The sequence below is a fragment of the Corythoichthys intestinalis genome, chromosome 5 (genome assembly GCF_030265065.1).
Source record: "Corythoichthys intestinalis isolate RoL2023-P3 chromosome 5, ASM3026506v1, whole genome shotgun sequence".
In the NCBI taxonomy this organism is placed as follows: Eukaryota; Metazoa; Chordata; class Actinopteri; order Syngnathiformes; family Syngnathidae; genus Corythoichthys; species Corythoichthys intestinalis.
In genome coordinates this window covers 56,492,812-56,519,103 of record NC_080399.1, presented here as the reverse complement: position 1 = coordinate 56,519,103, position 26,292 = coordinate 56,492,812, and the positions used below count along the sequence as shown (strand labels likewise).

Genomic DNA, 26,292 nt, shown 5'->3' with positions numbered 1-26,292 from the left:
ATTCTTTTGACTCACATGAACCCAGTGTAACGATCTAATTCCCGCAGTATATGGCCAGTGTCCTTGTATTTTTAAGGACTCTGGCAGCAGCATTCTGTATTAGCTGCAGCTTCCTAATTGATTTTTAAGACTTGTCTATACCTTTACAATAGCCCAGTCTACTAAAAATCTAATCTGAAAAAAAGATTCTCATCTCCTACTAAATATCCTTTTGCATCCCCAAAATACTGTAAAACCATGCAGCTGTTTCACAGATAGTCTTCATGAATTTGTTTCTATGTTTGTGTTGTTTATTTGTAGATTCTTGAAGGAAATAATTCTAATCAATTAATTGGTCAATGACCTTTTCATCAACAGAGGATTGGAGACCACCTGGCTTATCGTTTTGAAATACTGAGGGTGATAGGATCGGGATTTGCTGGCAAAGTCCTCAAGTGTAAGGACCACAAGACAACAATGCTCGTGGCAGTCAAGGTCTTTCGAAACACATCCGAGTAAGATGTCACCAAAACATGTATAACAAAAAGGACTTGGAAATTTCATACCCCAAATAATAGGTCCTAATTTTAACATGAAATTTATGTTACTGTATAAGAACGTGTTTCTTTGGTGTTCCAAAGTAAGCACTGAGACAGTTAAGAAATACAGTTAATACGATGACAAACAGGCCTTTAGAAAAACGAAAAAGTTAACAATTGTGTTAAAAATAATTCAACCCTTACTTCCGTATAGTGTCGTAGGAAGTCTTTTTTTTTTTTTTTTTTTTTTTAAATCTCAGACAGCATTTAAGTGTAATCTAGACAAATGCAATTGTAGATTTGACCATTTTAGTTTGATTGGTTAGGTAAAAAAAGATTTAAATAATTGAAGAATTTTGAGCACAACTCCCGAACGCTTAGGGTATGCAGACAGGAGTGGATCCCAGAGCAGACAACGGCACCACAGACTATAATCCACAAATGTTTTTTTTCGCGAATCAAGCTGGTGGAATTCATGTTTTCGAGTGACTTGAAGGGACAAGTCACGTAGAAGTGGACCATTTCAAACCCGATCTTGGTCACTTTCATATGTGGTTATAATCTGATCCAGGCCACATTTAAAAAAAAAAACTTTCAGGCCTCCCAAATCAGAATTCATGCAGCAATTACATCAGAAAGAGCAAGAGCGTACAGGAGGACGACATCAATGGAGCTGTGCATTACATTAACATTTAGCTGGAGCTCAGCTGTTAGGCAGAAGGAGGGCTTGACCACAGTCATCAAAAAAAAAAAAAAAAAAGTCAGGGCATGCTCGTTTTTCTTTCTCTGCACCAAATGAACAATATTTCAGTATTTCTTACGTGGCCAATGGTCGGGCCAAAGTGACCGTATGTGTGCGTTCTATCAATCCATATTAACTTTGAATATACGAGTAGGAGTAAACTTTTTGGAAATTAAAATTTGGTCACACTCAGAGGTGGGTAGTAACACGTCACATGTGCTTGAGTAACTTTGAGAAAAGTTTTACTAAGCCACACTTTTTACCTTAACTTGAGGGGATTTTTGAAGAAAAGCGCTACTCTTACTCTGCTACTTTGGGCTACACAAGAGTTACATTTTTTCTCTCTTTATTCTACATATGAGATTTATTTATTTATTGTTAGCGACGTCAAAAGTAGCTCTGTCAGGACTGGACTTGAGGCAGAGCTCAAATGCAGTTGTCTCTAAGGTATTTATTTCACAATATGGCACAACAAAAAGTCCACTCTGGAAGGTAAAAATCTTATCATAAACACAAAAGTAGCGAAAAAACTCAAAAATGCTTAAAAAAGATTCATGATCAGAACAAACTAAAAAATGTTTACGAAGGATTCAGGGTCAGACAATACAGCACAAAAAAAGTCACTCCACTATGGAAGGCAAACATCATATAAACACAAAGTAGCAAACAAACTCAAAAATGCTTACAAAAGATTCACAATCAGAATTTCTCTTATGGCTGTGGACAAACGTGGGCTTGGGTGATACGACGGCAGACGATGACACTCTGGCACAAAACAAAGGGGAGACTGACTAAAAACGCACACAGAAGGTAATGGGAAACAGGTGGGATCAATCGGTGATTAGGGTTGACACAAGGAAGGGCAAGTGCTCTGGAATGACGAGCGTATAACTGTCAAAATAAAGCAGGAAATGACGCCACGACCCAACAAACCTCACCACGGTTTGACAAGCTCTACCAATTTTACCAATGTCGCAACAATAATCACATGACTCCATTATACCAATCAGACGCATGCTTTCCGTTCTAGCTACACTCCATGCCTGTTCAATCATGTGGTGTCTTCAAAGCACCATAAAAAATGAAGTATTTGACATAGAGCGTTGCCCTCAATTGGACAGGAAAACACAGATTTTAACCTCTCATAGGTTTTATTTGGCACCGATTGACCACGGAAAACCGGAGATATGATCCTTTTAATTTCATAACAGTAATTATGAAGGAACTATTTTTTCCACCAGAGGGCTCTCATGCTCTTTGGAGGAATATGGCTTCTTTTATGTAATTTTTTCCCCTTTTGTCAGAAATCAATGTTTTTTTTTGTATTTGGCTTGATGTGGTTATATAATGGGTTTTACAGTATCATAACAACAGTTCATATAGATAACGTGGTCGGAAAAAAATACCATTGTTTAAAAAAGAAAAATTCATAAAAATGTAAGCAGTTACTTACAATGTTACTCATTACTTGAGTATTCTTTTCACCAAATACTTTTTTACCTGTACCTGAGTACATTTTGTGGATGACTACTTTTACTTTTACTTGAGTAATATTGTTTTTAGGTAACGCTACTCTTACATGAGTACAATTATTGGCTCCTCTACCCACCTCTGGTCACACTGGCAAAACGCAGACCCAACATGTGTAGGCATTTGTTTTGATACTTCTGCATATGCGCGTCAGTTTGCTCAATGATTGTTGGATGTGAGTTAGTGCGCATGTGTAATACTTGAACGGGATCAAAGGACAAAGACAGTCTGAATGGGCATGCCAAAAAAACAGATGTGACAAAAATGGGAATTATGCATTGAGACCTGCAGTATGAACCTAGCCTTAGAGTCCTTTAGAAACTTCTCTGCTGGTCTAAACACACAGAAGCATGGAACATTTTCAACAATTACGATAATATTGTAATCCTTTTTTCTTTCTAACAGTCTATCATCAACCCACGGAATGACTTAATTACACCATTAGCATAAATTATTGTTCGACACTGATGGGTTTTAATTAATGTGCCACTTAAAATTGACTCCTGTCGAGAAAAATATTACATATTTATATGGAATGCTAATTCAAGACATACCTATACACATATTGAATTGTCATCCTGGACATGCTTTTGCTTTCAGGGGTCATGGTTTTGCGGAGGCGGAACTAAAAGTTTTAAAGACCCTGCAAAAGTTAGACAAGAGCAACAAAGCTAATATAGTTCACATGAAGGAGTACTTTTACTTCCGCAACCATCTGTGCATCACTTTTGACCTCTTTGAGTAAGTTGACAACATCAAAATTTTTCATTTCTATTTCTACAATTACTGTATGTTTTCATTGATATTGTAAGAGCATTCTATAAATTTTTTCCCCCAGAAAAGACCTCTTCAAGGCCCTAATGCAGACCAAAATGCGACGACTCCATGACGGGGACATCAGAAAGTACGCCACAGATGTGCTTAGGTGTCTTCAAGTGCTCAAAGGCATGAAGATTGTTCACGGTGACCTAAAACCAGTAAGTAACATTGTATATTTGTTATTTTACTGTGAAAATACAGTTGTGGTCAAAAGTTTACATACACTTGTGAAGAACATAATGTCACGGCTCTCATGAGTTTCCAGTTATTTCTACAACTCTGATTTTTCTCCGATAGAGTGATTGGAACAGATACTTCTTTGTCACAAAAAACATTCATGAAGTTTGTTTCTTTTATGACTTTATTATGGGTGAACAGAAAAAGTGATCAAATCTGCTGGGTCAAAAATATACATACATGGATCTGAAAAAGCGAATCATTGACTGGAACAAGTCAGGAAAGTCACTTGGAGCCATTTCAAAGCAGCTGCAGGTCCCAAGAGCAACAGTGCAAACAATTGTTTGTAAGTATAAAGTGCATGGCACTGTTTTGTCACTGCCACGATCAGGAAGAAAACGCAAGCTATCACCTGCTGCTGAGAGAAAATTGGTCAGGAGGGTGAAGATTGAACCGAGAATGACCAAAAAGCAGATCTGCCAAGAATTAGAAGCTGCTGGAACACAGGTGTCAGTGTCCACAGTCAAGCGTGTTTTGCATCTCCATGGACTGAGAGGCTGCCGTGCAAGAAGGAAGCCCTTGCTCCAAAAGCGGCACCTTAAGGCTCGACTGAAGTTTGCTGCTGATCACATGGACAAAGATAAGACCTTCTGGAGGAAAGTTCTGTGGTCAGACGAAACAAAAATCGAGCTGTTTGGCCACCATGCCCAGCAATATGTTTGGAGGAGAAAAGGTGAGGCCTTTAACCCCAAGTACACCATGCCAATGGAACTGGTGCTTTACAGAGAGTAAATGGGATATTGAAGAAGGAGGATTACCTTCAAATTCTTCAAGATAACCTAACGTCATCAGCCCGAAGATTGGGTCTTGGGCGCAGTTGGGTGTTCCAACAAGACAATGACCCCAAACACACATCAAAAGTGGTAATGGAATGGCTAAATCAGGCTAGAATTAAGGTTTTCGAATGGCCTTCCCAAAGTCCTTACTTAAACCCCATTGAGAACTTGTGGACAATGCTGAAGAAACAAGTCCATGTAGGAAAGCCATCAAATTGAACTGGACTGCACCAATTCTGTCAAGAGGAGTGGTCAAAGATTCAACCAGAAGCTTGCCAGAAGCTTGTGGATGGCTATCAAAAGCGCCTAATTGAAGTGAAAATGGCCAAGGGACATGTTACCAAATATTAGCGCTGCTGTATGTATATTTTTGACCCAACAGATTTGATAACTTTTTTTCTGTTCACCCATAATAAAGTCATAAAAGAACCAAACTTCATGAATGTTTTTTGTGACAAAGAAGTATCTGTTCCAATCACTCTATCAGAGAAAAATCAGAGTTGTAGAAATAACTGGAAACTCAAGAGAGCCATGACATTATGTTCTTCACAAGTGTATGTAAACTTTTGACCACAACTGTAGGTAATATCATGTTTTCCTAAAAATAGTGATAAACGTGTACTGTCAGGGTAAGCATAAGTAGGAATTGCTGGATGCTCGGAACATTGTTACTGTAATGTTTCGGACTATAAGTTGCTACTTTTTTCCCTCCTTCGGCTTACAGTTCACTGCAGTTTATTTGTTGATTTATTTAAGTTAACAGAAACACTTTACTTGACGGCGGCATCATAAGACTGCCATAAGACCGTCATAATTATGACATGACACTATCATGGGCATTAATGAATGAAGTATCATCCGGCAAATTATGTCACTAGCACCATTTATGTACAGCTCGGATCTTTTACATCCATTCAAAAGTAAAATAATTTGCCGGATTACACAAAATGACATCTCATTTCATGTCATAATTGTGACGGTCCTATGGCGCCACTGTTAAATACAGTGTTGCTAAATACCATAACTAGCAATTCATGAAACAACTGGAAGAGTAACTGAAGAAATAATTAGCACAGAACATGTGGCGCTGCAATGCATGCTCGGAGGCATGTTGGACGCCAAGTGTTGACAGCAGGTGGCAGCAGAGGTTGACTGTCTCCCCCAAGAGAACAGTGATGGCCAAGTGAAGCTTCTTGAAGCACTGAAGCTTTGCCGATTGCCAATTGGTTCAAAGCTTCATGGTAGTTCATTTGGTCTTACGACAGTCTTATGATGCCGCTGTCAAACAAAGTGTTACCGGTAAATACAGTATCTTTTGGTGTAAATATCCCATAATACAGTGAGGACAGCTGCGGCTTATAGTCCAGTGCGGCTAATCTTTGAACAAATGCTGTTTTTGTGTCAAATTTGGTGGGTGTTGGCTTATAGTCTGGTGCGCCTTATAGTGCAAAAATTACGGTAGTTGGCTTGTTTTACGGAAGACAGCAAAAAGTTGTTCTGGCATAATTCTTGCTTCTTCTTATACTAAAGGAAACTTTTAATGAACTGATAGTCTTGCCATAGTAAAGAGGAATAATTACTTTTTGTAGTGATTTCCTTTTAAAAACAGCCTTTTGCTGTCTATTCCAGTCCTCGAATGTTTCTAAACCCCCTTATATACTATGCTCAATGCTAATGTGGATAGAATTAGTTTACTAGCTAAGGTGATGATTCTTCTTGCATGACGATTGGAAAGCAAAGTGAACAATTTTTCCTTCAGCACTTGTATGCAGGGGAGTTCATGCTAGCAAATAATGTTGGCCACCACAGCAGCATACATCAATGCATCATCTCAATGTTTTTTCTTTAAAATAGTAACCTTGGTAGTATAGTGCAGTATGTGAGTTTTCGCTAATTGCTCTTAGGAAAGTGTACTTTGCCCCTCATGTGTTAAATACCGTATGAATGCAGCCCTACGTGGACACATGCCAGTGTCAGCTGTAGGCCGGTCCCAAGCCCGGAAAAATGCAGAGGGTTGCGGCAGGAAGGGTATCTGGCATAAAACCTTGCCAAACGAATATGAGCGAAAATCCCCCAAAATTCATACCAGATCAGCCATGGCTCAGGTTAAAAAGCTGTTGACCTCAAAAGAAATTGACGTGAATGGAAATTCATCTACTGCGGTTCGAAGACGAAGGAGAGAGGGACAGTGTATTCTGAATCAAAAAGAGAAGAGGAAGGGAAAGCCATGAGATCTGAAAATGGTGGCTTTTGAGTGGTTGACATTATGATCAGGAAGAGGATAGATTTACTGTATGTGCAGGCAAACAGGTTGAAAGAAACTCTAGAAGCAGGCTTCAAATTATTTTGCTATGGTAACAAATCAAATGGAGTAGGCATAATTTTAAAAGAAGAGTTAGTAAAGAGTATTATTGAGGTGAAAAAAAGTGTTAAATCGATTGATGAGGGTGAAACCTGAAATTGCCGGTGTTATATACAATATGACTAGTATTTTTTATTTATTTAATTGGGACAGTGCACATTGATGAACATCTATTAAACACATCCAAAAGATGTAAATATGACAGATTATAGCAAAAATGCTCATTTACATCCGCAGTACCTAGGCAGGTAACAGTAGTTATCCCCCACATGTAGGATCTGAACTACAGGAGAAAGAGATTCTGGATTAAGGTAGAATACGTTTTTCCCGGGACAGACAAACCTGTGATTGGTGCAGTTTGTAATGCACATGTTGGGAAAGGAAATAGAAGTAACGAAGAAGAAATGAAAGTTTGGCATCCTGGAAAGGAACTTGGAGGGCAGGTGCTGGTAGACTTTTCAAATAAGGATAGTCATAGCAGTTGTGAACACGTTCCAGAAGAGGCAGGAACATTTAGCGGAGATGGAAACACATCATTTGAAGGTCAGTGACTGTAAGGTCTTGGCAGAGGAGAGAGTAACTTGACATCAGATTATTGTGTTGATGGAGATTGAACTGTTGATCTGGAAGAACATGAGAACAAAGGCAGCAGAGAACCATGTGGTGTAAACTGAGAGAAGAAGAGCGTTTTGCGTGGTGAGACAGGCTATCGGTAGAAAAGGGAGGCTTATAGAAGATTAGACCCTGATAGCCAAGGTGATCAGAGAAACGGGTAGGAGAGTATTGGGGTATTTTTTGGTTGGAAAAAGAAGATTTAGTGGTGAAATTCAGGAAACCATACAAGGAAAGAGGGTAGCGAAGAAGTTAGACACTAAGAGGACGATAATACAAAGAGATGTGATGGAGAGCCAAAGTGGAGGTTGCAAAGGGCGAACAAGAAGCAGATGATAACATATATTTCAGGTGGGACACCTTAGATACTGTTGGAGGCAGTCTTTCCGGCCCTCCGCGTGTTCGTTTTCAATTCAGGTGAGACGGCTAGACTGGATTTGTTAAATAAAGACTGGAGGCAAGAGATCAATACTGCGCAGTTTTAATTTCTGGGTGCATTCAGTTACAGAACGAGCCGCGTATAGAATGCACACTGTACAGACAAGGAGTTGTGTCTGGAACGTTTGGTGATTAGGTCATGAGACTATATGCAGACACACTGCTGAAGTTCACACCCAATGACTACCACTTCCACTCGTATTGCCCGCTTGATGCTTGCTCCCAACAATTTGCCGGAGTCGGTAAAGCTCTATTTGCTTGGTTTGCTAACTAGACTTCTGAAGAGACACATAAGAAGATTATACCAAACAAAAGATAGCGACTATGACAAAAGTTCAGCATGTCAAACTTTTTAGTGACCAAACCAGTGACTGCAAAGACTTTAGGTTACTCCCCTTGTGGCCGGTCGTTTTAAACGCACGACCAAAACAACTGCACAGTGTGTTTCCACCTTAAATCCTGACCAAAAGTTCTATGATTGTTAAAATTCGATCAAATCTCTTTACTTTTTTTTCTTTTTGTTTTTTGTTTGCAGGAAAACATCCTGTTAGACAAGGAAAACAATGCTGCAGTGAGCGATTTTGGAGGATGCATTTTTTTGAAAGACCATGGTAAGTGTACCTTTTTCAATTGAAATTTTACAGGTGAACTTTTAGTGTCCCTATAAGTGAGCAAACAATCGGAACAGTGGATGTACAGTTGAAAATTCTGAAAGTAATTGTTAATTAAAGTGCCTGTGACAGTATAAAATCTTAAATATGTGAATTAGAATCATATTTTGAGACAATTCATCTATATACAACAATTTGGCAAAGCGCAGATGACAAGAAATTAGTCTTTCGCCATTTAGACCTGCCTATCATTAGATCTCTCTAGCGTTCCCAGCCGAATGATGATGTTAGCAGTGTCACGATGTCATCTGATTTAGAATTCAACCCATTGAGGGGGGAAGATTCAGAACAAGGAAAATACAACAGAGAGGAGCAAAATGTCATGAATGTTTCAATCTCTCTACTCCAATATTTTTACAGGATATTCTTTTTATGTAAGTATTTTTCCCCACTTGCTAAATAAATGGTACGGTCATGACAAATAACAGTCTTGTGTTGAATGGAATATGAAATATTAAAAATGCATTTATTCAAACTGTCGCGTTCTTGTACCACCCAAACGATATTTTGTGCCACTGGAGTTAGTCCGGCTTTTGTCATTTCCCACGCTTCGGAGAGCGTAAACTAACCAGGAGACATAGTTTGTTATGTATCCTTTGTTGGCAATAACGGAGGCCAAACGTTTTCTGTAACTCTTCACAAACTTTTCACACACTGTTGCTGGTATTTTGGCCCATTCCTCAATGCAGATCTCCTCTAGAGCAATGATGTTTTGGGGCTGTTGTTGGGCAACACTGACTTTCAACTCCCGCCACAGATTTTCTATGGGGTTGAGATCTGGAGACTGGCTAGGCCACTCAAAGACCTTGAAATGCTTCTTACGAAGCCATTCCTTTGTTGCCCTGGCTGTGTGTTTGGGATCATTGTCATGCTGAAAGACTGAGCCACGTCTCATCTTCAATACCCTTGCTGATGGAAGGAGATTTTCACTCAAAATCTCTCGATACATGGCCCGATTCATTCTTTCCTTTACACAGATTAGTCGTCCTGGTCCCTTTGCAGAAAAGCAGCCCCAAAGCACGATGTTTCCCCCCCCCCCCGTGCTTCACACTGGCTATAGTGTTCTTCGGATGCAATTCAATATTCTTTCTCCACCAAACACGAGAACCTGTGTTTCTACCAAAAAGTTCTATTTTGGTTTCATCTGACCATAACACATTCTCCCAGTCCTCTTCTGGATCATCCAAATGCTCTAGCGAACCGCAGACGGGCCTGGACGTGTACTGGCTTCAGCAGGGGGACACGTCTGGCAGTGCAGGATTTGAGTCCCTGGCGGCGCATTGTGTTACTGATTGTAGCCTTTGTTACTGTGGTCCCACCTCTCTGTAAGTCATTCACTAGGTCCCCCCGTGTGGTTCTGGGATTTTTGCTCACCGTTCTTGTTATCATTTTGACGCCACGGGGTGAGAGAGTTGCATGGAGCCCCAGATCGAGGGAGATTATCAGTAGTCTTGTATGTCTTCCATTTTCTAATAATTGCTCCCACAGTTGATTTCTTTACACCAAGCGTTTTACCTATTGCAGATTCAGTCTTCCCAGCCTGGTGCAGGTCTACAATTTTGTCTCTGGTGTCCTTCGACAGCTCTTTGGTCTTGGCCATAGTGGAGTTTGGAGTGTGACTGACTGATGTTGTGGACAGGTGTCTTTTATACCGATAATGAGTTCAAACAGGTGCCATTAATACAGGTAACGAGTGGAGCCTCGTTAGACCTCGTTAGAAGTTAGACCTCTTTGACCGCCAGAAATCTTGCTTGTTTGTAGGTGACCAAATACTTATTTTCCACCCTAATTTGGAAATAAATTCTTTAAAAATCAAACAATGTGATTGTCTTTTTTTTTTCCACATTCTGTCTCTCATGGTTGAGGTTTACCCATGTTGATAATTAAAGGCCTCTCTAATCTTTTCAAGTAGGACAACTTGCACAATTGGTGGTTGACTAAATACTTATTTGCCCCACTGTATAAATCGATCACTTCCACTCACATCCAAGCGGTCCATTTCATTCAGGAGCATAAAATACCGCGTGAAATATGAAACAAATGTGCTTTTTGCTGTCATAGGCACTTGAAGTTGTTCAAAGCGCTGTAACTGCAATTTTACCATGCAAAGGTATTCACCTCAGTGTTATTATCAGAGCAGTATTAAAATAGGTTTGGTCTTATGGTTGTTTGCGTGCAGTACAACTGTACTGCATCACAATATTGTAGTAGAATTCTGTGTTATATTCTGTTCACCTAAAAATGACTAAAAGATTATTGTTTGATTAGCATGATAAAAATATTTGAAACAGACCTAGTATGATGCACTTAACTGTACATTTCCAAAACCTAAGTACTGATACACCCAACCTACACCCTATTTAATACCAGTCTTATGCTTTGGAGCTTGTGTCTTCATGTTGTGCAAATTTTCATAATGCAATGGTAGTTGGTTAAAACATAGTGAACACTAGGAAGACTATTGGAGCTAACCAGCACTGAAAATCATGTCATACATGGCAACTAAAAACACTGTAGGCAATACAGAAGCTTATGTATCTCCTATATGATCTACCACAGATAGACCAACGATTTACACTCTACCGTACATGTCTCCAGAGCTGCTCCTTGGCAAAACATCTACCCCAGCAACTGACATGTGGAGCCTAGGCTGTATGTTGGCTGAACTCGACAGAGGCTACGCGCTCTTTAGTGGCCATACCAAGGCAGACATGTTCTACTCTATCACAAGAGTAAGACTGATTCATAACAATTGTAAGCCTCACCATTGTTTGTATGTCCAAGTCAAGGTCTTGAATGTCAGTTCCTTTCAGGTGCTTGGCGTTCCACCAGTGGAAATGCAGATTGAAGCAAATGAAAAGAAATTCCGCATTGGTAGGCAACAAAAATTACAAATTTTATTTTCGTTAGATGCATCCTTAAGGAAAATATTCAGTCAATGTTTACGCTGAATTCATGGCAATGTTGCATTTCAGTTAAATAAGATACAAGATAAAATTCAACTTTTTTCCAGCTAAATGAATAACTCAAAATTAATGATAAAAATCACACTCAAGTTTCGAATTTCAAATACAAGAATCAGATTGAAAATTCAAAATCAAAGGAATTTGGGGTGATTTGGTTTTATTACATTAAACGACAAATGCGAATAGGTTACATTCTGTCTAATTTAGTTTTATTAAAATTAGTTGATGAATGATACTGATTTTACATGCAAACTGCTTGCATATTTTTTGAATGAAATACGTTACACATCACCAGAGGTTGTGTATTTTTCTGATTGTACCTCAGTCATATGCAAAATAACTAAACATTCGGTCTACCTTGCGCAAAAATTTGATGTGGTCCGTTCATAGGTTTAGCCTCATTGTCAAACACCAAATAGTCACATGTACTAAATGAAGACATGGGTAGAGTAGCCAAAAATTTTACTCATGTAACAGTAGCGTTACTTTTATTACTCAAGTAAAAGTAGTTATCCAAAAAATGTATAGTAATTTTTGGACTATAAGCCGCTACTTTTTCCCCTCATTTTGAATCCTGCGGGTTATAGGGCAGTACGTCTTATTTGTTGATTCATTTTGGGTTAATAGGTAACACTTTATTTGACAGCGGCATCATAAGACTGCCATAAGACCGTCATAATTATGACACTATCATGGGCATTATTGGATGCTTTTGACAGATGCCATTAAGTGTCACCCGGCAGATTATGTCTTTAACTTCATTTATGTCCAGCTCGGACCTTTTCCATCCATTCAAAAGTGAGATAATTTGCCGGATGACACAAAATGACGTCTGTCATAAGCATTCATTAACGCTCATGGCAGCGTAATTTCATAATTATGATGGTCTTACGACAGTCTTATGGCACTACTGTCAAATAAAGTGTTACCACATACCATAGCTAGCAATTAATGAAACAACTGGAACAGTAACTGGAGAAATAATTAGCACAGAACATGAATTTTGATTGATATTTACATCTGTAGCGCTGCAATGCATGCTAGGGGGCATGTTAGACGACAACAGTGTTGAGAGTTGGTGGCAGCAGAGGTTGATTGTCTCCACTAAGGGAGTAGTGATGGCCAGATAAAGCTTCTTGAGCAATGATTAATCATGGTGGTTCATTTGGTCTTATGATGTCACTGTCAAAGTGTTACCGGTCAATATCTTTTTGTGTAAATATCCCATAATACTGTGAGGACAACTGCGGCTTATAGTCCAGTGCGACTTATCTATGAACAAATGCTGTTTTCGTGTCAAATGGTGGGAGGCGTCTTATAGTCAGGTGCGCCTTACAGTCCGAAAGTTACGGTAATCAAGTAGAAGTAAAAAAGCATTTGGTGAAAATAATATTCAAGTACTGAGTAATATTATTAGTAACTGCTTAAGACTGCTTAAGATGTTTTTTTTTTTTTTTTTTTTTTTTAACAAACAATGGTAAATCTTTTTCTTAGTACAAGGTTATCGATATGAACTGTTATTATACTGTGCTTTAACAAATTACGTAACCACATTACGCCAACAATTATGTATATATACGTTTACATTATTACTACTTTAGGTGAATTGGTTGTCACCCTCTTTAGAGTTGATTATAAGAAACGTCCTGGTGAGAGTGCAAGCAACTGGTCAGCTTTGGCAGACGCAGCAAAGTCTCTGCCCCCAAGTCAACGATTCATCATCTTGCAATATTGCATAACATGCTCTTCTTTGGGCAATTTACAGCCCTGTTAAAGCATGTAGCTATATAGGATATAGCATGTAGGCTATTTGAAAATATTTTTTTACATGATCTACATCACACATTTTTATTTAGTGCTGGTAGCTCTTGAACATATACTTCATGATAAATGGCTGTTTACTAAGAAATTCTATCTCACAACTGCCTTCTCGTTGGGTAAATACAGTATGTAAATACATTAATAAGCTGTTGTGCTAGAAACTATACAATTGTTAATGCAGCATTCATTTTAAAAGTGCATTTGTTCATATCATTTGATGGTGAATGAGGCAAATATCAAGCCTTTAATTACTTTGTGTATGTGTGCAGGTAGCCCAGAGATGGAAGCCTCAAAACACCCCAAAAATACACTGGCAATGAGGATAAGGTCAAGCAATCCAAAATTTCTGGATTTCATTTCATACTGCTTAGAGTAAGTATACAATAAAATACTCACAAAGCTAAAGTATACTTTAAATCTTTATGAATGTTCATGAAGTGCATGTAAATTGTAAAATCAGATATGATATAAAGAAGAGACTCACACCAGAGCAGGCTTTGCATCATCCATGGATCCTAAATGAAGACTTGCCTAAACCACTGAAGACGAGTCTTAAAATGAGTAAGTCACAACTCTAACTGTAGCATGCTAAGGTATGGCCCCCTGGACCAAGGGTGTAGGTTTGGGCTCAACATTGGTAGGGAAGATATAATAGCAAAACTTGCATGTTCACATTTTGCTGGGGACGGGACATTGATAAGACCAAACAGATTATTCAACAGGGGTCAGGGCTACATTTATCAAGAATATTAACCTAATTATTTGATAGGCTCAATGATCAATACAAAATAAATTTGTATTGACTTATACTAACTTTCATATGTATTGATTCAGGTCATACAACGTTCAATTCAAACCATTGTTTTAAAAAACTACTAAAGTTTGAAGTGCTAGTCCCTTTATGTTAAAAAATGGTGAGTTATCCAGGAATGGGTCCACTTCTGGAGGACACTGGAGCACCCCGAGACTCATAGTTTTGTAATATAAAAGTGATTTTTGTGAATTTTTTTTTTTTTTTAAATGTGAATGAATAAAAAAAATCTGAGATATCCAAGGACCAATCTACATACTAGACTACCCCAAGACTCGAACTAAAGTACCCTCATGAAATTCTGAAGTGATTTCATTTCAGATTTTTTTTCATGTCAGTTCATGTTCGTGTCAGTGTCCCCCTGAAGTGGACCCATTCTTAGTTAGCGCCACGTTTTTTGCATTATGATAATGAAAATGATCATAGTGCACAAAATGCCAAAAATGATCCAAGTGAGTAAGAGCTAGCTTGACTTCATTGTTCCTTGTGGGGGCTGGCCTGACCGCAGTAGTTTTGCAGGTTAGCAAGTTCACACAGTTTAATGTTATGCTAACTCTGATGCAGGTCGGACTTTCTATAGCAAAATTAGTGGTCTTTCCGCCACCGTCACAATATTGACGTCTTTATACACTACTTAAAGTGGCTGCTGCTGGCCAAAAAAACCCTTGAATTATCCCTCCTCTTTGAAGGGGGCGGAAGAGGCGGCATGTTGTCGACATGAATCTGTCGGGGCTGTGTGAGTGTAAGTGTGTGTCTGTGTGGCGGGAGGGTGGAGTCAAGTCATCAGCAAATCAAACGTGTGTTTGATGGGAAAAAAATGGTCTGGCACAGTCAGCAAGTGAAAAGGGATAAATGTAAGTCTGAAAGTAATGAAAACAATTTAATTAATAATGGTAGGGTCTATTCTAGCCTAACAACATATGGGAAGACAAATCAAAATTATCTATATAGCTGAACTCATTATATAATGCAAACAAGGTTGCTTAAAAGTTGGTGGGGACAATTTCAACATCCTAAAAAAGTTGGTAGTGTTATGTCCCTACCTTCCCTATGCAAACCTACGCCCTTGCCCCAGACACACTCAAACCTGTGCATGCCTTGCCTGGCACGGCCAGACTGTTTTCCCTGTATTTTTCAAACACTGTGAGAATAGTCTGGGACCCAGCCCATTAACGGCCTCTCGAGCACAGACAAAATCAACCGTCCAATCAGATTCGTTTATTTGCGTGACGTGTTGTTAACGTGCAAAGTCACTCTTCCGCATCGGAAGTCGTCTCCACAACAACACAGATGGCGAACAGGAGTGCCGAGAATATGTTCCAATCCACAGTAAAATCAGTTTTAAATTACCAATAACACATCGACACGAGTTATTGACAACAGTCTGTCTCGCGCTAGCCATGTTGAATAAACTCCGCTCTTCTCGTATGTTTACTTCCGCGCGCAAGTCCCTCGTCCTGCCCTCGTCGCTTTACTAACGTCACGTCCGCCCGTCGCTGATTGGTCCACTCCGCTGTCTGTTTGCTGTGGGTTGCTCCGCCCTGGAAATTGTATCCGCTGAACGGTGGCCAGACTCAATAGCTGGAACAGCGGTGAGTCTGTTGTACCAGGCTAGTGCATGCCACTGTATACATGTTATGTTTTTCCTGAAAACAACATGCAAAAAATGTACAGTATATCTTTGACAGCAATACTCTCAACCAACCATGTACAATTTGACCCTCTATCACTTAATATTGCGTAAAGTTGCACCTTTTTTCTTGTAATATTAAAGTTACATAGTTTTATGACTTTAATTTCTTAGTATTGATTTGTTTTTTCTCTCGTAGTATTACAATGTATAACTTCATTCTCGTAATATTAGATATTTAATCTCGTAATTTTATGACCAGAGGGGAGTAGAGTAGCCAAAAAAATTACTCAAGTAAGAGTAGCATTACTTCAAAATAATATTACTCAAGTAAAAGTAGTCAAGACATCTAAAAAATAAAATAAGCACATTCCTCAGTTTTAAACAAAGGTCTAGTCTAGTCATAAATTTTACTCAGGTTAGTGTAGAGTTACTTCAAAAATAATATTACTTATGTAAAAGTAGTCATCCAAAAAATGTACTGAAGTACTAGTAAAAAAGTATTTGGTAAGAAGAATATTCAAGTAATGAGTAAGATTGTGAGTAACAGTTTAGGATGTTTGATTTTTTATAACATTACAAGGTTATCCATATGAAATGTTATTATTATACTGTACTATAACATATTACATAACCACATTAAGCCAAAGGGCCGTTTACATGGTGACTCTCCGAGAATACGAAAAATTTCAAGTAGCATTTATATGGGCCCGTCTCCATTCGAACAATGTCACAATTCATTCATTCATTCATTTTCCATGCCGCTTTTCCTCACGAGGGTCGCGGAGGTGCTGGAGCCTAAATGTCACAATTCCGCATGAAAAAGATGTAGTATTCATGCCATGCTCTAGGGGACAGTGCAGATTTACAAGGCGACAGCGAATGATGCACTCTGACCCCGCCAAAGTTCCTCAGCCCGGAAAAAAATATGCCCGCCCACTCGAAGCAATGGCATTTTTCTTTTGTTCAAAAAGGCAAAAAAATGGAAACATTCAACATATTTAATTTAAAAATATTATTAAAACAGTAAATTAAAGCCGACATTCCGCCATATTTGCTGTTTATAGTTTTAGTAGCACCGTTGCGCACGCCCAATGTGAAGTGTACGAGTGCTGACGTTATCGCCGCGGTCTCGCGCCACGGGAGCCTTTGATATGCGTGCGGAGCCAGCCCCCGTCAGTCCCCCGCAATCGAATTCTTCCACTTTGGAGGCAGGATTCACAATTTTTCGCCTCCACCTTCCGTCTTCGCCGACACCATATGCACGCGAGGCCACTCCGCAACACAGTCATTGCGTCTTCGTGTCGCAGAGTCGCCATGTAAACTGCCCCAAAGAAATACAAAGAAAAACACTGAATTCAGGCGAGAGAAAAAAATCTACAGAAAGGAAGCATTATTCATCCAAAGAGCATGAGTGCTCTCTAGCGGAGAAAAGATACATCCTATTATGAAATTAAAAGGATCATATCTCAGGTTTTCTGTGGTCAATCGGTGCCATATAAAAACTGTGAGAGAGATTAAAATCCGCACTTTTGTGTCATGCTCACATCGGCGCTCGATTTCATATACCTGATTTTTTACGATGGTTTAAAGGCGCCACATGACTGAACTGGCCGCCGTGATCATAGAACGGCAAGCTTGAGTCTGATTTGGTATGATGCAGTCATGTGATCATTGTTTGGACATCTCATTGGTGAAACTAGTTGAGCCACAGTTGGCGTGTCTGGCAAAAAAAAAGTAAAATCTAAAATGTTGCTGAACGAAACATACCTTTCACTGTATTGCTTTGCCTTTGAGCTCTTATCTCGTAATTCTACCAATCCGACACCTTGCTGTCCGCGACAATTTGGACCCCAGCACATCTACTGTACATCACTTGATTATACTTGTCAATTGTCGATATACACGAATTAGGCACCCCACGATTCGATTCGATTACGATTCAGGGTGCTACGATTCGATTCTTGAATGACGATCACGGTATTGACGATGATCACGGTTATCACGATTATCGATGCATCGTACATTACTAATAATAAAGTAGACACATTTTTGTCCTTTATTTAAAATATCCTAATGATTCAACAGGAACGATGGAAACATACCCATACAACAAAAAGCTGCCCTTAAACTGCTTATTTATTTATTTATTTTTACAACAAAGTGCAAAAACCATTTTAAAGGGAGTACTTGTTTCACTCAACAATACAATAAAATTTACGCAGGTAGAAAGAATTCCACATTTTCTGGAAACAAAGTGTCCTTTGAAATAAGCCTTCTTTTAACCAATACACTTTTTTCACAGATTTCTGCACTATGTTTGTAGTGTTACTGCTGTACTTAATCATGGTTTTACACGTTCTGCAAATGAAATTAGCTAATTGGCTTAGCGCTCGGCGCTAACTATTAACACCTCAAAAACAACAACAATAAAGGCTAAACAGTACAATAGGGTTTGTGTACTCACCTCTTATAGACGCACACGGGTCTTAGCAATACACTCTGGACATTTTTCAATTGACATGACTTGAAACCACAGCTGGACATCTATCTAAAAGACGAGGCGCAACGAACTATCTTTGTTCCCCTCTCTCGCTAAAAAATAAAGTGAATGAGGCAGTGTTCCTGCCTGTCTCATACACAAATTTATTTTCCAGTCTTTTAAAAAGGAGTAAATCTCTCTCCCAGTAACCGGGAGCATCCATCATGACGTGCGTGCGTCCGTTAACGCTGTCCTGGCGGCAGACGTGTCTTGAATTTCGTTCCGCTATGAGCGACTGTCATAAAGTTATGAGGGAAAATCATCGTTTTTGAGCCTTTATGAATCGTAATGGAATCGTCACGTGTCGAATCGCGATGCATGTAATAATCGATTTTTTGGAACTCTATTATCCATACGACCGTCAATCCTTCCCCTGCGTTTTATTCCAACACATTGTCGTGGAGAGAAAGATAGCTAATGTCTAGAAATCTGAGCAGTTCTTGTACGTAACACGAGCAATAACTCGCTCACCAACACCTACTCCTTCCTTCCTACTGCAACTCTGCCCGACGTCGTCTGCGTGCTGTTAACAAGCCTGAGTATGCCAGCTTGATCACCAACGGAGACTCAAGAGTTCTTGTTGTACAGATGTTTACTACAGTCTTGCTTTTAACCACAGACACACGTAGAACTGGTGATACAACAAAATGTTGAACAATTGAATAAACACACTTATGCAAAAATATGAAATACAAACAAAAATGTACATACCAATTTGGCCTGCTAGTGAACAAAAAGCGATATTGGATAAATTCTCTTGGCACAAATGACGATCTCTCATGGCACATTAGTGTGCTGCGGCACACCGGTTGAAAAACACTGCCCTAGAGCAGGGGTCCCCAACCTTTTTTGCACCATGGACCGGTATGATTTGGGTCTTTTTTTCACAGACTGGTGTTCTGTCAAATTTTGCACCCTTATAAAATTTTGCTCCCTTATAAAATTTTGCTCCCAAAGCTTTTGTGGCGGTGAACAAAGCTTTGATTTTCAGTTGGACTGTGAATGTTATCCAACTGTGCTAAAAAACTATTTACATCATAAACATACATGTGCAACACGAAAATGGCGTAAATTAATGCGTAACGACACAGCGAAGTCGAGTGAGAGAGCTGCGAGCAGTTGTTGTGTGCAGCTAACAAAGCAAACGTAAGTTAATATTACTTTCTTTAAAGAAACCTTTTAGTGTGTACTTTGGAAACGCTGCATTCGCGGTCATTTTTAACGTTACACGCATGCCAAATTTGTCAGAACACCGGCAATGTGCGGCAGAAAAATACAGCAAATATAAAATAACATTTGTTTTTAGCCCCGTCGTGTTAAGTGCAGGGAAAATACAACCCACCCGCTGAATCAGTGGGAGGCCTGAGCTTGTTTCGTTTGTTTCAGTGCTCTCCTAGCGATGTCAGGATATTCTGAAATGACTTAAATCCAGAACCCCGGTAGAGTTGTTGTCTCAAATGTACGTTTAAGGTCGCCGTGATTTGCGATCTCTAAAAGCTGATTCTCCTGTTGCACAGACATGCTCGAATCACTCGGTATATTCACATACGGGTCACAAATCCACTCCTTCGCAGTTCGTGGGTCTTTAGTGATTGGGAAGTAGAATAGATTTTGTTTTCTTCGAGGTTGTAGGCTCATATTCTGGCTCATGAGGTTCCCTTTTCCCTGTAAAAAATCTGTCCAAAAACTTCTGTTTTTCAGTCATTCTAGTGTGGGGGCTAATTATTTCCGGGAACAAATGTGATGGGCGACGACCTACATCATACGTTATTATCGACGCCAAGCGCACATTGATATCAATACAAGATGTACTGCTAACAGTCCAATCAATGCATTTCTATGACGACCTCCCATTCTGTAGTTGTATATCTAGAGTAGACAAGTATGTTGGTGTGTTAAGCAGCACAGGCCAAAGTCACTCGGCAAGAGCGCAGTCGTTAATAAATTATTTACTATTTCTGCGCGGCCCGGTACCAAAGGCGCCACGGACCGGTACCGGTCCGCGGCCCAGTCATTGGGGACCCCTGCCCTAGAAGGCAGTTTTACAAGGCGACAGCCAATGATGCACTTTCTTGACAACAACCTCCCCAGCCCGGAAGACGTAGAACTATTTAGCCAATAGTAAGTATGTCTCTGTATGTCGCATGTGACTGAGTGATGACAGGTTAGACTGCAGTCCTTTTCACCCAGTGTCAGCTGGGATTTTCTCGGGCACCCCGTAACCCTGACCGGGATGAATTGTGTTGAAAATGGATGACTGGATAATATTTCCATTTTTCCTCTTCCTCCACACAGGTGTCAGAGCAGCCAAAAGCAGCTTACTAAAGAGAGAGAAAATGGCACCGCCACTGTTGCAGCCATTGGTACCATATAAATAATGACTGTTGAACCCTTGGATACTAGGGTCAAACATTCATACAATATATGTATATATTGGCACATCATAAAAGCAAAGTTGGCAGTCAGTAGCAGAGTTCAGAGTGGTGCTGGGATCAACAACAAGAGAGCTAAGCACCTGCAATATTGGAAAGCTATGAATCCAAAGACTGATAAGAGTACCTGAACTGATTTGAGGAAATGCCTCCCACTCAGTGCCAAACAAATCGATATTCAAGACCATCACATCGTGCAGGTAAACAGCAGCCTGCTGATCTTCATCAACAAGTCAATGCTGAATCAACAGGAAGCCAGCGCCAAGACAATTGCACCTTCCACCGTCAAAAATAGCTTGTGCCAAGAGAGTGCATATTTAATTTGCAGTATTCTATTGTGCCTTCTACCTCCAATGTACTCACCAAAAGGTTTGTACTGACATAGCATCTAGAGTAATTTGGGTTAAATAGCTTGCTTAAGAATATCTTGAGTATTTTGACAAACGATACTTAATTCTCCGACCTGAGCCATCGCAACCTGTGTACTTTGAAGTCCCTAACAGATGGTTACAAAAAAGGAAATGGATACAGATGCACACTGACTCAAATAGTTGAGCCAGCTCAATGATATATGAGCAAAGAAGTCATCAAATACCCCAGTGGAAATGAAAGGTTTAGTGTTATGACAGGAAACCTAGCATGCACTCAAGGGTCCTCCTAAAGTTTCTTACCATAAGGACATAAGGGTATGTCAGCCAAAACAACAGACATCTGAATTAATGAGGGACCATCCATGGGATTAACTGCATTGATAGTGTTCCTGTGATCAGTAATCTATTTTTTATGCGGTCTTTTAGGTTTTGTAGATAGGTTCCCTAGGAAGTGATGGCTCGTTTTTTTTGTTTTCTTTTTGTAGATAGGTTCTCTGAGAAGTGACGGCTCATTTGTTTTTCTTTTCAATACAAAATTTGGGTTAAAAATCACATGGGCAAATTAAACTGGTTATTTTTTCACAATGTGTGTTTCTTGCATTTCAATTTTTAGTTTCTCACATCCTGCACATTGAGTTCTATTTGCTACCTTCCAGATGAGGATCCAGGTGTGTTTAAACCTAATTTTGTTTACTAACTTCTACCACAATTATAAATGAAGAAAATAAGACCTAAAACCTAGACCTAGTAAAATTTAACAGTAAATGAATATCAAAATAGTAAATGAATGGAAATACTGACATGTGTTCAGTCAAGAAATAATTAACTGAAATGACTGTTTACAGAACTCACGAAAACAAGCAATACAGTAATTATTATATTTCTTCACATAGTGCTTCCAGGAGGTGTATGTGCAGTGGTATGAAAAGTATCTGAACCTTTTGGAATTTCTCACATTTCTGCATAAAATCACCATTAATTGTGATCTGATCTTTGTCAAAATCACACAGATGAAAAAAAGGTGTCTGCTCTAACTAAAACCACCCAAACATTTATAGGTTTTCATATTTTAATGAGGACAGTATGCAAACAATGACAGAAGGGGGAATATAAGTCAGTGAACCATCACATGTAATATTTTGTGGCCCCCCTCTTTGGCAGCAATAACTTATTAACTAACTTAACTACTAACTACTACTAACTAACTTACTAACTTACTACTGGATGCTTCCTGTAACTGCAGATCAGTCTGTCACATCGATCAGAACTAATCTTGGCTCATTCTTCTCTACAAAACTGCTTTAGTTCAGTCAGATTCCTGGTATGTCTGGCATGAATCACTGTCTTTAGGTCGTGCCACAGCATCTCAGTGGGGTTCAAGTCTGGACTTTGACTTGGTCACTCCAGAATGTGTGTTTTGTTCTTCTGAAACCATTCTGAAGTTGATTTACTTCTGTGTTTTGGAACATTTTCTTGTTGCACCACTCTTTTTAGCTTCAGCTGTCTGACACATGGCCTCAGGTTTTCCAGAAAAACATCCTGATAAACATTTGAATTCATTCTTCCATTAATGATTGCAAGTTGTCCAGTCCCTGAGGCATCAAACCAGCCCCAAATCATGATGCTCCCTCCACCATACTTCACGGTGGGGATGAGGTGTAGATGTTGATTAGCTGTTCCATTTTTCCTCCACACATGACATTGTGTTTTACTCCCAAACAATTCAACTTTGGTTTAATCAGTCCACAATTATTTTTGTCAAAACCTCTGGAGTGTCCAAGTGCATTTTGGTGAACAAACAAGCAACAATGTTCTTTTTAGACAGCAATGGCTTCCTCTGTGGAGTCCTCCCATGATCACCATTCTTGGTCTTTGTTTTACATATAGTTGATGTATGCACGGAGATATTGGCCTGTGCCAGTGATTTCTGCAAGTCTTTAGCAGACACTAGTTTTTTTTTTTTACTTTAACCTTTCTGAGTATTCTGTGCTGAACTCTTGGCACCATCTTTGGTGGATGACCACTCCTTGGGAAAGAAGCAACAGTTCCAAACGCTCTCCATTTTTAGATAACTTCTCTGACTGTCGATTTCCCAGCTTCATAAAATTCAACAATCCTTGCTGATGGAAGATTTTTCCTCAAAATCTCTCGATACATGGCCCCATTCATTCTTTCCTTTACACAGATCAGTCGTCCTGGTCACCTTGCAGAAAAACAGCCCCAAAGCATGATGTTTCCACCCCCATCGGATGCAATTCAGTATTCTTTCTCCTCCAAACACGAGAACTTGTGTTTCTACCAAAAAGTTCTATTTTGGTTTCATCTGACCATAACACATTCTCCCAGTCCTCTTCTGGATCATCCAAATGCTCTGTAGCGAACCGCAGACGGGCCTGGACGTGTACTGGCTTCAGCAGGGGGACACGTCTGGCAGTGCAGGATTTGAGTCCCTGGCGGCGCATTGTGTTACTAATAGTAGCCTTTGTTACTGTGGTCCCAGCTCTCTGTAGGTCATTCACCAAGTCCCCCCGTGTGGTTCTGGGATTTACGCTCACCATTCTTGTTATCATTTTGACGCCACGGGGTGAGATCTTGCATGGAGCCCCAGATCGAGGGAGATTATCAGTGGTCATGTCTGTCTTCCATTTTCTAATAATTGCTCACACAGTTGATTTCTTTACACCAAGTGTTTTACCTATTGCAGATTCAGTCTCCCCATCCTGGTGCAGGTCTACAATTTTGTCTCTGGTGTCCTTCGACAGCTCTTTGGTCTTGGCAGTAGTGGAGTTTGGAGTGTGACTGACTGAGGTTGTGCACAGGTGTCTTTTATACTGATAATGAGTTAAAACAGGTGCCATTAATACAGGTAACGAGTAGAGCCTCGTTAGACCTCGTCAGAAGAAGTTAGACCTCTTTGACAGCCAGAAATCTTGCTTGTTTGTAGGTTACCAAATACTTATTTTCCACTGTAATTTGGAAATAAATTCTTTAAAAATCAAACAATGTGATTTTCAGGTTTTTTTCCACATTCTGTCAACTTGCGCAATTGGTGGTTGACTAAATACTTATTTGCTCCACTCTGTGTGTGTGTGTGTGTGTGTGTGTGTGTATATATATATATATATATTAGGGCTGGTAAACGTTTAAAAATTTTAATCGAGTTCATTACAGCTTAAAAATAAATTGTAATTAATCGCAATTCAAACCATCTATAAAATCTGCCATATTTTTCTGTAAATTATTGCTGGAATGGAAAGATAAGACACTAGATGGATATATACATTCAACATACTGTACATAAGTACTGTATTTTGTTTATTATAACAATAAATCAACAAGATGGCATTAACATTAACATTCTGTTAAAGCGATCCATGGATAGAATGACTTGTAGTTCTTAAAAGATATGTTAGTACAAGTTATAGAAATTTTATACTAAAACCCCTCAATATTTTCATTTTAATAAAATTTGTAAAATTTTCTATCAAAAAATAAACTAGTAGCTCGCCATCGTTGATGTCAACCCATAAAATTAGTCCCACCAAAGCGCCAGCAGAGGGAGAAAAAAACACAAGTAACAAGTCGACATGACACTGCTGTCATTTTAATCTGTTTGAGCAGGGCATGTGCGTTAATTGCGTCAAATATTTTAACGTGATTAATTTAAAAAAAAAAAAAAAAAATTACGCCCGTTAACACGATAATTTTGACAGCTCTAAAAAATATAGGAGAATATAGTGCATAATACGCTCAACCTTTTCGAATGAAGCAACTGGGAAAAGTGTGTCTTATAATTGTGAAGATGTTTATATGCATGTGCATGTGGTGAGCAAAAGAAAATAGGAATGAAACTTTCTCCTCTTGATGACGGGACAAAAACCCTAACACAAAACTCCACAGCTGATATGTATTCAGACCTTGTCTAGACTGCATCAAGAAATCTCTGTCTCTCTCTCCCCCCTCTCTCTGTTATTTCCTCCCTCATTTTTCTCTGCATCATCTCAGGGATCTCCAGCATCTTTTAGGAATGCAAAGGGAAACCCCTATAACCTACGTATGATGTAAACGATAAGGCAAGTAAACAGATTTATTATTATTTTCTCCCTTTGGCATTTGCATGAATTAACTGAGCCTAATTTATGACTGAGAGTTATGGTGTTATAAAAGTGTTTTCATTGGACTAAAATCATTTGTGATTTAGGTTTCCAAGTTACATTTCCAAGATAATTCAAAGTTTTAACATTTTGAGTAAAGGTACCTTTAAACTCAAAAAGATTTGCGTACCAAACATTTCAGTGATAACTATGGTCTTTACTATACTGGGACAATAAATAAAGCATTCTGATCTGTTTTTTTTTTACCTGATTGGTGATTGCCAAATGATGATTTGTTCCCGATGCAATGAGCTACGAAACTCAACAATTCCCCTTTATCTTTATTGTTGTTGGTCGCGGGGTCTCAGACAGCAGGTGGGTGAAAGATTTGTTTATCATTCGTTTTGTAAAGCACTTTGTTTTACATTGTGTCAGGTTAACTATGAAAAGTGTTATTAGGCTTATTTAATAAGAATGAAATCATGGAATGTGTTGGTGATGATTTAAAAGTGGTTTTCTCATTTTTTAAATAGCTGACATATGGGCGCTGTAGTCAAGTAAAAAAAAAAAAAAAAACGATAATTGCTCTTTGTGCCTAGAACGCAAGATTCACCCTATTTTTTTTTCTTTTTGTGTCAACCTATGGTAAGGATAATATTTAGGTTCCACCACTAACTTCAAAGACCTTAGACCGGGGGTCAGCAACCCGCGGCTCTAGAGCGGCATGTGGCTCTTTAGCACTGCCCTGGTGGCTCCCTGGAGCTTTTTAAAAATGTTTGAAAATGGAAAAAGATCTGGGAGGGAAATATATTTTTTGTTTTAATATGGTTTCTGTATGAGGACAGACATGACACAAACATTCTTCTAATTCATTAATATTGTAATGAAGTTAAACCTGTGGCGGGATCGTACAACAGAGT

At 39.2% G+C, this 26,292-nt stretch overlaps 1 protein-coding gene across 1 annotated transcript in view; it reads left to right on the top strand.

The window, feature by feature from the left end:
• The window catches only part of LOC130916653 (dual specificity tyrosine-phosphorylation-regulated kinase 4-like), a 29,621-nt gene extending 8,768 nt beyond the window's left edge, over positions 1-20,853 (top strand). Inside the window, exons 3-12 of the mRNA XM_057837527.1 lie at positions 358-494; positions 3,391-3,531; positions 3,629-3,767; positions 8,570-8,649; positions 11,269-11,437; positions 11,519-11,579; positions 13,762-13,864; positions 13,953-14,021; positions 15,992-16,011; positions 20,783-20,853. Of these exons, the coding sequence (XP_057693510.1) occupies positions 358-494; positions 3,391-3,531; positions 3,629-3,767; positions 8,570-8,649; positions 11,269-11,437; positions 11,519-11,579; positions 13,762-13,864; positions 13,953-14,021; positions 15,992-16,011; positions 20,783-20,853 (990 nt within the window). The remainder of the gene's footprint in view (positions 1-357; positions 495-3,390; positions 3,532-3,628; positions 3,768-8,569; positions 8,650-11,268; positions 11,438-11,518; positions 11,580-13,761; positions 13,865-13,952; positions 14,022-15,991; positions 16,012-20,782) is intronic.
• The last annotated feature ends 5,439 nt before the right edge of the window (positions 20,854-26,292 follow it).